The 11,617-nt window shown below is 39.0% G+C and overlaps 1 protein-coding gene across 1 annotated transcript; it reads left to right on the top strand.

Annotated features, from left to right (window-relative positions):
• The first annotated feature begins 6,561 nt into the window (after nucleotides 1–6,561).
• LOC131606094 (uncharacterized) lies at nucleotides 6,562–10,885 on the top strand. The gene is made up of 2 exons (XM_058878374.1): nucleotides 6,562–6,968; nucleotides 9,052–10,885. The coding sequence occupies exon 2, from the start codon at nucleotides 9,081–9,083 to the stop codon at nucleotides 10,467–10,469; it is 1,389 nt and encodes a 462-aa protein (XP_058734357.1). The 5' UTR covers nucleotides 6,562–6,968; nucleotides 9,052–9,080; the 3' UTR covers nucleotides 10,470–10,885.
• Nucleotides 10,886–11,617: the final 732 nt, after the last annotated feature.

The following is an 11,617-nucleotide window of genomic DNA, read 5'->3' as shown; positions in this document are numbered from 1 at the left end:
CATGGTTATGTAAACTACATATCACATTAAATCTCCCTGTATTATTTGTCAACCGATAACCACACAACTTAAATGGACGTTCACATTTTCTTGAACCAGTTTCATCTCATTTGAAATTCCGGAGAGGAGGTTTATATTTACCACTTCTTTTGCATCCAAATGTGATAAATACACTTCTTCTATCCGAATCATTATCAGACATTCCGATCACAACACCAAACCCCAGTTTGGGTTCCTCTGAATGAATCCATTGCAACATGTCATCAAGGAGTTCATACTCATGTTCATTTATAAAATGGTTCCAAATATCTATAACCTTCACTAGGATAGGTGAAGCATCTTAAGACATTATAGGTTTGAGGATAGCATCGGGATGCATCATACCTAATGTAAACAAAAATATAAAAACTAAGAAACATCCATAACACGAAAAAGATTGCTGGTAAATCAGCACATACAACTTTTAGAAATGTATCTCCAGACGAGTTCATAGAAATTCCAGAACTACACTTTCGATAAAGGTGTGACCTTTTTTTGTTTCAAAACCAGATTATGTGAGGAATGAGGATTGAAATGAATGAACTTTACCTTAAATTCCACTTCCTTTACCTCCTTTTGATTGGATGAAACACAAGAATGGAGATTTGAAGTGAAAAACTTGGTTGAGAATGGAATAGTTTTTGGAGAGAGTTTAAGGAAAACATGACAAATGAAGTTGATCATGCAGGTTTATGTTTTTAACAATTTAACTTTTGATTTTTTTGGAGATGCATCTCCGGAATAATCTGACATGATTTCAATTTCCTGCACAATTTTATCGGAGTTACATCTCCAGAATTACAGTTTTAATTTTTCAAGGGGTTCTTTTAAACTACATGTGTAATAAGAGATTTCCTTTTCACAACTACTAGATTGTTGACCCGTGCGATGCACGGGCACTTTAGAATTAAAAAATATAATATTTTTTAAAAAAATTTATTTGTTATTATAATTATTAGTGTTAATTTATAACAATTACATCACTATATCAAGATATTTTTTATGAATATTATTTTTTAATTTAATTTTAGTTTTTTTAATTATAATTAAAATAGTTATTATAAATTAAAAAATTGAAGCGAATTTACTTCTTCGATTCATTGTAGTCGAATTTAACTCTTTTGTTCAATGATTTTCTACTTTGATATTACTGTTTAATTCTTTGCATCAATTTTTTTTTATTTCAATAGTTTTGTTTTAAAGGTTTATTATTTTCATTAAAATATTTTTTACAAAATATAGAAATAAAATATTTTCATAGGTTTTCAGTATCTCATAAATTTTTTGACGCATTCATTGTTTAAATAAATAATCTAATTAAAATAAAATATATTATTAATAATATACATGATTATACAAATTTCGTGTAAGATATTATTGTAATTAAAAACATTTAGTATCAGATGGTAAATATTAAAAATTTTATAAGAACAATTAATTTATATATCTATACAAATAGGATAATTAGGCGTACTTTTTTTAAACAAACCTTCTATAAGTTGACCTTATAATTATTTAAAATTATATCAAACTAAATTTTACCATGAATAAAAAACAGGACAACACAATTATTATTTTAAATTTAATAATAGCAGTTAAATTTTTTGGTAGTATTTTACTTTTATTAAATATAACATATGTGCATTATATAAAAAAATTTCAATTAAAACATATTAATGGTAAATGATAAGTGCCAAAATGTCGATATTTTGAGTATATATTTGTGGCACTTATCGATTCTATTCTTATGATTTTTGTAATAAAATCATAACTTTTGTGTAAATATGTGCATACTTGTGTTTTTGATTCATTTTTATACCAATTAATAGTTTTCCATTCATTTTATAGGTATTCATGCATCTTTGGAGCATTGAGTAATAAAGACCAAAGGCTAAGCTTCAAGAATGCAAATTCTACCAATTCATCAAAGAATAAGGCTCAAAATAAGGATGATAAAAATTATCATTTTGGTTTCCATTTATTCATTATTCGATAGAGCATTGAATAAGCTTTCCAACGCTTCGAACCGGGCGCAATTCGGAGTTACGGTTCTCAACTTATGGCAAAAACAAGATTTCACTTTTGCTGTCAGTCCGCTGAGCGGAGGGGGTCCGCTGAGCAGAGCTCCAGCGGAGCAAATCAGAGTCTAGATGCAATTTTGAGTCCGCTGAGCGGAGGGGGTCCGCTAAGCGGACCTGCTAAGACAGCAGCTCGTTAAAAGGGGCAAAAATCACATTTTTAGGTTATTGGTTGGGTATTTTTGAGTCCCAACACCATCAACTTCATTCTTAGATCAAAATTAGCTTAGAAAACAACTTCGGAGGTTGCATAAGGATGATCGGGGGTGGATTGAGCGTCGAACGGAGCTGACAAACCGGGAGATTTTCGGTTCATTTCTCTTCTTCTTTGTGTATTTCTCTTTGGTTGGGTTTTGTTTGTATATTTACTTGAATCTTATGTATATTTACCGATTATAATGTTATGTTTAACTTGCTTTACAAATCTGTGTTGATGTTATCCTAGATTTTTGCTCTATGCTGGGGATTTGGGGTGCTTTAGAGATAAACTTCTTGAATCCTTATCTAGGATGATAATCTGTTGGTTCTGAAATCTAGAGATAGATTTAGAGCTAGCATTCACTGTGGGTATCTGTACGTAATGCTTTCGTGTTTGAGCGGCGCGCGAGAGATCGCCGACGCGAGAACACGAATGTTCTCGTGACTTCGTGTTAGAGATAACCTTAGTTGTGAGATGATCTCGTTTGTGCTCCAGAGATGGACGCTTATGTGAGAGATACGTGATGACATAGATGAGTATCGTAGGTTGAGTATAATGGGTTGGTAAGTGTATGTTTGTGAAGAGTGAATATATTTACATTCCTGATAAGTTATTTCTCTTCTAAAGAATGTGTTTATTCTTTTCCTGTCTATATCTTTGTTTACTTTTTGCTCATTCAAACCCAAGCTCGAAACCGTAGAAACTGTTGAATGGCATCTCTCCATCTCTGAGGACGATAATTCCCGGATCAATATTTCCAAATCTTTTTTGTTGCTTTCCCTATACTGCATTCAACAAAATGGCGCCGTTGCCGGGGATGGTTGTTGAATTGCATCGCAATAGTTTTCGTGGTTTTGAGTTGTGTATATAACGTATATATTGTATAGTTTCACTTTTATATATATTTACTTGTACATATTTACTTGTATATGTTCACCATACATGTTTACTTGTATATGTTCACCATACATGTTTACTTGTATATGTTTATATACAAGTATACTTTTATTGGTGAATGTTGGTGAAGCATGTTGATCTCGGATTAGCTCTTTAATTACAAATCTTCACTTTTCAATTTGCGTATCCAACATTCACCAACTTTCTCTTTTTGTATAATAATAGTTGTATGTGTTTCATGTTTGTATATACGTGTTTGTTCATGTACATATTTGTATACTTGTGTTTTCCTTTATGTTCGTTTAATCATTGTATATATTTGTACCTGTAACGTTTGTTGAGTGCTTTGGTTAGGACACTTTCTTAGGCTTGTGCGGTGAGACGTCACCATGACATGATTGGAGGAAGCTACTTTCCAAACACCAAAACAATAAAGGCGTCGAGCTAACGACGTAAAACAAGCGCTTGTTGGGAGGCACCCCAACGGTTGTAAATGTTGTTTATATTTCTGTTTATGGGGTATTTAGGTGAAGTGGCGAGTGATTGAAACAGCTGGTGCAATTCTGATTTTTCTGAGTTCTGATGTGCCCGCTAAGCGAGCTCAGCTCTGCTAAGCGAGCATAACAGAATTTTATTTTTCTGCTCTGTACCAGTGGGGTTCCTATTCCACTTGGTTCCCTTCTTTTTCCCACTTTCACCAAGGCTAATTACTAGAAGATAATAATTTTGTTTTTCTAATTTTTTTATTGGTTGTTGTTGCACCCCAAAATTTGCCCTCTTTATTCGAGCTATAAGTTAATAATGACGTTTATTTCGTCATTTCAAAATTGAAGAAAAATAATAAAGAGTTTTCATGGGTTTAAGAAGAAAGGCGTGAAAAATGGTTTAAACAGTGGAAATACGAGAAAAATTCGCAAGTCATATTTGGAAGGTGATATGAGCTTAGTTCCCGCGTTATCTTGACTGTTTCGACGATGTCTACAACTTTCGTGTTCGGCTCGGAAGCTAATTCTTTGAAGAAGGTCGTCGAATTTGCAAATTACTTGAGGTTTCGCAGTGAAAAACGGTGCTGAATGTAGGATTTTCGGACAATAAAAATTCATATCTCACAATCCGCTCGTCGGATTTGCTTGAAAATTTAACTGGAGGTTCGTGTCATCATTATCAAGATTTCATATGTTCGGACCGAAGACCAATTATGCACTGAAAACTCCCAGCATTTTAATGATCGTCGCACTGTTTCGGTGAAAAGTGTGTTTTCGAGTATGTCGCACCTAGTTTGAAAATTCATAACTTCTTCGATTTTTATCGTATGAAGTCCATTCCGGCGGCATTTTCTCAGAAATTTCGGTAGCTTCGTTTCTTCGTCACACATGCTTGTTCAGATTTTGAGCCGAAGATAGAGTTTTATCGAGTTTTTTGAGCGGTACTCACAAAATTCTGCGCAGTCGCACCAGATGAATTGACGTTTCTCGTCATTCAAACGGGCGTGTTTTCTTCATCGCTTATCGGATTGAGGTGATTCTCGCGGCGACGGGTCACAAATTTGGTCATCTTCATAATGGCATCGGTTTCGTTCCGGAATTCAGAGCCGAACCGAGTTTCCTTAAAAGCGAGCCAAATGAGACGCACCGAGGGCAATTTGGACATTTCGCGTTGACAATATATAAACATTTTGCTCTTCACAAATCAAGAGGAGGACTCTCATAACTTCAATTCACCCAAAATAATCAAAAACACTTTCTCTCAATTCTCTCTCATTTCTCTCAAATCAAAACCACAAATTACACAAAACTTTCATCAATATTCATCAATCTTCTTCAAGAATAAAAAACAACATGGATTGAAAAGTGAAGATCGGATCGAAGTTTCTCCTCCTCTCTCCTATACACTTCGCGCGCGCCTCTCTCTCCCCTTGGGATTCACTTTTCGTCTTTGCTTCGCGTTTGCGTTCGTGTCGTGTTGGTGTTCGCGCGTCGGTTTAGATCTTCATCCGGTAAGCTTTCGGATCTTGAATTAAGTGCTTAATTGTTGATCATTATGTGAATTCAAATCTAGATTCATGCTTTGTTCTTGATTAATTGATGATGATGTTTGATTGCGGATGATGGATCTATGATAATTGATGATGATAATTGTTTGTTGATTGAATGATTCGTGTTGATCTTGATTATTTGATTGAATTCGAGATTTACCGGTGAATAGTTGTTGATGATATATTGATAATGCTCTATGAATTAAATATATGCACACAAAGTGTTTGATGATTTGATTAAGAGAATTGTGATGATTTGATAATATTGAGTTGTTGTGAATTAAGGTGCATGTGGATGAATTTTAGAAGTAGGACTTGTTTGGTTCAATTTTAGAATGTGAATTTCAACTTAAGCATGATAATTGGTGTTGACATGAGAGGTTATAACCATGAGCATGATGCTGAATTTTTGAGGTTGATTCTTGTTGTTGTTGTGCTTCATGATAATGATTGAAGTTGAATATACTTGGTGCACAAATGTGAGTTTAATGTGGAGAATTGTAGTGATTACACTCTTGAAAATCATGATTCTATGTTATCTTCGCTCTTGCCAATAATATACTTTGAGCCAATTGCCATGAGTCATTTCTTGGTGTTTATGTGTGACTTCTATGAGTTGTCGGGGCTGTTTTAAAGGTAGCATAATGCAGAATTTTCTTGGCTTTGTATTGGTGTTGCATTTCATTATTTTCAACTCATGAAAACATAGTTTTTTTGAAGGATTTTTGTCTAAACTTTATTGTGTTGTTTGTTTGTTAATTCTAAGTGATAGTAGAGCTTTCTTGTGTGTTAATAAATGCCTCTAAGTGCTGGAACTTGCTGCTACACCATGCTATTTTCTTTCTTTCCGAATTTTTCCATAACTCGCGCGGTGTGTCGGCTTTACTTCAAAATGTCATAACTCTTGAACCGTGTGGACTTTTCGCGAATGTGAATAATGTTTCTTGAGCGGAATAATATTTTCGGAGCTGTTGGTGAGGTTTATTTTCAGTTTCGGACGACTTTTTTTTATCGTTTTCGCTACTGTCCCGTTTCGGAAATCGTGCTTCCGAGCCGATTTAATAAATTCCGACCGCATATTTGAGTTCTTTGGCACGTTTCTAGCTTACCATAAAATTTTGGTTTAATTCCGACAAGTTTAGTTTTTTATCATTTTTATCCGGTTTTGCCGTTTCGGTGTACCGTTGTGCATGTAAATACTTGTGTGGGCTTCCGTAGTTTTAGTGTACATATTTGATTTGTTTTTGAATACTATCTCATGTTTCTTATTCACTTTTGTTATGTTTTCACTTTCTATTCCGTTATCCATTTCCGATTCACCTTATAATTCAATAACGCAATTCCGATTGCGGTGTCTTGTTATCTCTAACGTGTGTGCTAGTATGCAAGGCAACATGGAGGCTCTGGTCGATGCCCGCTCTCGTGTTCCGCTTTATTTGCGGGACACGACATTTATCCTCTCTCTGATTTGCGTTTCTACACGCATCCTTTATCATTATACTTGCTTGTCCGGATTTCTGTTTCCCTTGCAGGTGTATGGTATTCGTTGTGCCCGATGCACACGTTGGCGCGTGATTTACTTTCATCGCGCCGACTCTTGATTGCTTATGCGGAGTTTAATCGGAGTGCTGACATGTTTGCGGTTGCTTTTGCTAGCTCGCTCGCGGGATCCTAGTTTACTCGCTCTCTTCGCTTTAGTTTACGGATCATCATCCGTTTGGTATTGATTCCGTTTCATTTTACTTTTCTCGCACTTTATCGCTTTCTCGCATCATCCTTTAACATGAGAAGTAGGACCTAGACATGCATCTGGCCAAGCCCTCGAGAGAGGCTCTGTTTTTGTTGGTGTGTTTACTTTTGTGCTTTGCGGCAGGGAGTCACGGTGTAATAAGTCCTATATGGCACTCCGTTAAGTCCTCATGGAAGGCATGCGGTCAAGGGTTCGTAATCAACCCCCGCCTAGTCTCATCGAGTCTGTTTGGTATGCGCACGCCTCGCGTTGCTCGCTTCCGAACGTGCAAAAGATCTTGTTATCGAGTATGTCAGGAAAAGGGTTCATGTAGTCGGACCCCCGCCTTTCCTATAGCTCACGTCACTCGACGTTGATGCTCGGTGTACGCACGCACCGTTTTCCTTTACGATCCGTGACGGCTTGGTTGCTGAGAGGGGTCCGCCCTCTTGTCTATGGCCCGATCATTTTCACGAGGTCTAATGCTTGGTTGACTTGGGTTGAGCTGCTCCCCTTGGCTATGGCGGGACCGCTTTTCTACCACTCGGTCAGTACCGTTGGTTTGTTTGCTTTACGAGCGGATGCTCGTTTGTGTGATATTATTGTGTGCTTCCCCTTTTTCCCCGTAGGTTGTTAGCTTAGCTTAGACTTGTACCCTTTGTATGATAACATTAGGTAGCAAGCTTTCCCCCTTAGCTTAGGCTTTCCTCATGCATTCTTTAAAACACAAACCACACTCTTTGATTTTCTTTTCTTAAGAGCTTGTTATTTCCGCTCCATTCCCAGCATAAGTCTCCAAAGGTCGAGCAGTGGAGTGTGAATGTAACTCGTTCACCTAAAAAACACAAAACAAACAGAAATTAGTTAGCCGAGCTACGGTAGCTCTGATTCTGCAAAACAGATACGTAGGCAGCGGGGTAGGGCCCGTGCGAGCATAATCCTTTCTTTTCCCTACATTCTGCATTCATTTTAGTCCAGATTAGCGCATTTTGCTTACACACCCATAGGTTTAGACACAAGCGTGGATACCATCGAGTACGATGGGCGCGTGGGGTGCTAACACCTTCCCCTCGCGTAACCGACTCCCTTACCCTTTTTCTCTGGTCGTGAGACCGTTGTTTTGTTTTGTGGTTTGCTGGCATTCCCTTCCTTTTCAGGATAAATATGTTAGTGGCGACTCTGTTAATTTTCGCGGTAGCGACAGCTGGCGACTCTGCTGGGGACGTCTCGACCTGTTGCTGGTCCGGACCTAGCGAGTCGATCCTAGCGCTTGTGTGTTTATCTTTGGGTGTTTTTACTGCTTTGCATATTTTTCTGTTTGCATTGCATTCTATGTGCGCTTTTACTTTTCTGCATCATATTCTGGACTGTCTGGATCTCTGTCTGTTGGGTGGGTGTTTCAAGAGGTAAAAGGCCCAATACCCCGGCTATGTGTGAACCATAGGAACCCTAGGATAGAGTGGGAGCATGGTTTGTCTCGAGGTGTACGTCTCGGGATGGATTATGTGACCACGAGCAGAGTAGTGGTTTCAAACGGAGGTATTATCATCACCCGCTTCCGCGCTGTGATGATGCTTACCTTCGGGCGGACCGTATACTGCGTTTCATGACCTTACCTTGGCCTAGATTTTACCCGTGAGTGGGGCGGGAATCAATGATCATATTAACAGGTACATTGTTGGTGACCGCTGTTCTCGTTCGTGGGTACCGCTGTTCTTGTTCGTGGGTTACCGCTGTTCTCGTTCGTGGGTTACCGCTGTTCTTGTTCGAGTGTACTATGGTCCTTGTTCGTGGGGTACTATGGTTCTTGTTCGAGTGGTAGTCTGTGTTCTATTCCAAGTGTGTTATTGACTATGGGCTTTGGTTCTGTGGATTGACATTCTATATTCCGTGTGGTATAACATTTGGGGGCCGAACCTTTGGCTCTATACTATGTGTGTTACCGGCAGTCCAGAATGCCTGGTGGGCGGCAACAAGTCCCACCACTTTGCATCATAGCATATTTATTTCCAAAAGAAACGCAAAAAAAAAAAAAAGATATGTATAATAAGCATTTGCATGTCATGTTTTTCAGGGATATTCAGGAGTTCACTCGAGCTAAAGATGGACACTCCCATTGATACTGTCAAGGAGGCAAAGAGACATACGCACACCTACAGCTTTTTTCGAGAGCCGTTGACCGCCTTAGAGGGTTTGAGTTCGTTAATGACCGCTTTTTGCTTGAAGAGTTTCACGGATAATTATGGGAATATGTTGACTTTGTTGGAAACCGTGGTTGAGACGCCTGTTTTGCAAACTTTGATGCAATTCTATGATCCCGAAATGAGGTGTTTCACGTTCCAGGATTACCAGTTGGCTCCGACATTGGAAGAATACTCTATCATTCTTAATCTCAAGGTAAAAGGCGAAGTGCCATTCATCGACGTTCCAAAAGAAGTGAATTTCAAGTTGATCACTGCTGCTCTTTATTTGAGCATAAAAGAAGTATCTGATAATTGGAAGTCGAATGGAGGTGTCTCGGGGTTCTCTTTGAAGTTCTTGGTGAGAAAAGCTAAAGAGGAATTTGAGAAAAAGAATTGGAACGCGTACAATGCATTGCTTGCTGTGGCTATTTACGGGATTGTGATGTTCCCGAATGTTCCCAATTTTGTAGACTCGGCCGCGGTACACATCTTCATGGGAAAGAATCCTATTCCTACTTTGTTGGCTGATACTTACTATGCCGTTCATTCCCGATATGAGAAACGTGGCGGTGCTATCACTTGTTGCCTTCAATTGTTGTTCATCTGGTTCCTCTCTTTGTTGCCCAGCAAAGGACCTTTTGTGAAGACAAGGGAGACACTTAAGTGGACCCACAGGATTATGTCACTTACCTCTTATGACATCCAGTGGCCAAAGTATCGAATTAACGTTTCTGAAGTGATTGTTGGATGCGGTAAGTTTGATAATGTTCCTTTGGTTGGTACCAGAGGTTGCATCAATTACAATCCCGTGGTATCCTTGCGTCAGTTGGGGTATACGTTGAAAGACAAGCCGGCAGATCACTTGATAGCGGAGACAGTCTATTTTGAGAAGGGGTCGGATCCAGAAAAGTTGAAGGAGATAATTGTGGCTTGGAAGAAGATCCGTAAGCATAATGGAGCCCATTTAGGGAAGAAGGAATCACTTGCTTTGACACCGTATGTTGAATGGATTGTGAAACGGGTTGGAAACTTGTTGCTGCCATATGACAGGGTTGCACCACTTCAAAAGCAACCTCCTTTGATTCTATCTGAATTTGTGCCAACAGAACTTTACAAGGATGCTCTGGTTACCAACTACAGGTTGCATGAAAGAGAGCAAGAGACCAATTTGAAGTTCTTTGAAGAGAGAGATGCAAAGATGAGGTTGATGCACCAGCTCAAGCAAGTCGAAGGCGCAAGTTCAAGTCAAGCCAGTGCCCGGAGGCGTCCCTATGAGTTGCTAGAGGAAGATTTGTATCAGAAGCAGTAAGAGTGTCTACAGTTACAGAGATCAGAGAGTAGTCTCAAGAGGCAGAAACGGGATTCAGATAAACAGCTAGCAGAAGAGAAGGCTAAGACTGCTCGGCTTGAAGAAGAACTAAGAAGACTCCGAGCCCAACGGAGAGGAGATGGAGAAGTTCATTCTGTTGCCAGGCGATCCTAGTATCACTGTGGGGTAGATTTGTTTGATCCATGATGGTGGATTTGATGTTTATGCTTGATATTTGTCGCCCATGTCCAGGATTGTTGGATGGGGTCGCATTTTGTTATGCTGGATTTCTTTTGTATACCTTAAGAGCACTTTGTGATGCGGTTATGTGTCTGTTTGTATGAACTCAAATTTGCAATTATGTTTGAATGAAGTATGCTCAGTTTGCTAAATTATTCTCGTGTATGGATTGTTATTCAAATATATTCGGTATCAGGGTTGCTACGTCCTATCTGAAAGTGGGATGAACTCTTGGATACCTGAAAATTGACAAACATCTCATGCATATCATTCATATATCATACATGTCATATATTTGCAGGTTTTGCAGGTCTTATATCTTATGTCTCGCTGTTTTGTTACCAGAAGGAGTTCTAAGACGGCTAATCACCCGTATCCGACTAGGAGCAATCAGAGAAGACAGATGGAACAGATTCAGGAACAAATGGCTGAGATGAGAGCTCAATTGACAGAGCAGATGAATGCGCAGATGGCGCAGTTTATGGAAGCATTGACTAATGTGACCAAGGGGCAGGATGACTTGCGAGTTCTCGTCGAGAATTCTAGAAGGGTTGAGAATGGAGGACATTCGAGGCTGTTCGACGATGTGTCTGGCAGGATTGACGATCACCATGATCCGAATGAGTTTGATCACGTGGGAGGGCACTATAATCCTTTCAATCAGCATCACGGGTTTCCACCTCCACCTCCGTCTCGTCTGTTGGGAAGGAGAGATAATCAGAACCGTGGTAATTTGGATTTCAATGTTGAAAACTTTGATCAGGTATCGAGGCATAGTGCTGAAGGTGCGCATGATGAGGTTGAAAGGTATCGTCTGATTGAAGAACGTCTCAGGGCTGTTGAAGGCAAAGGGGTGTTAGGCATGGATATCAATGACTTGGGGCTGGTTCCTGGTGTGAGGATTCCAC

The sequence above is a fragment of the Vicia villosa genome, linkage group LG5 (assembly GCF_029867415.1).
Source record: "Vicia villosa cultivar HV-30 ecotype Madison, WI linkage group LG5, Vvil1.0, whole genome shotgun sequence".
In the NCBI taxonomy this organism is placed as follows: domain Eukaryota; kingdom Viridiplantae; phylum Streptophyta; class Magnoliopsida; order Fabales; family Fabaceae; genus Vicia; species Vicia villosa.
The sequence above is the reverse complement of the archived record's forward strand: the minus strand, read 5'-3'. Positions and strand labels throughout refer to the sequence as shown.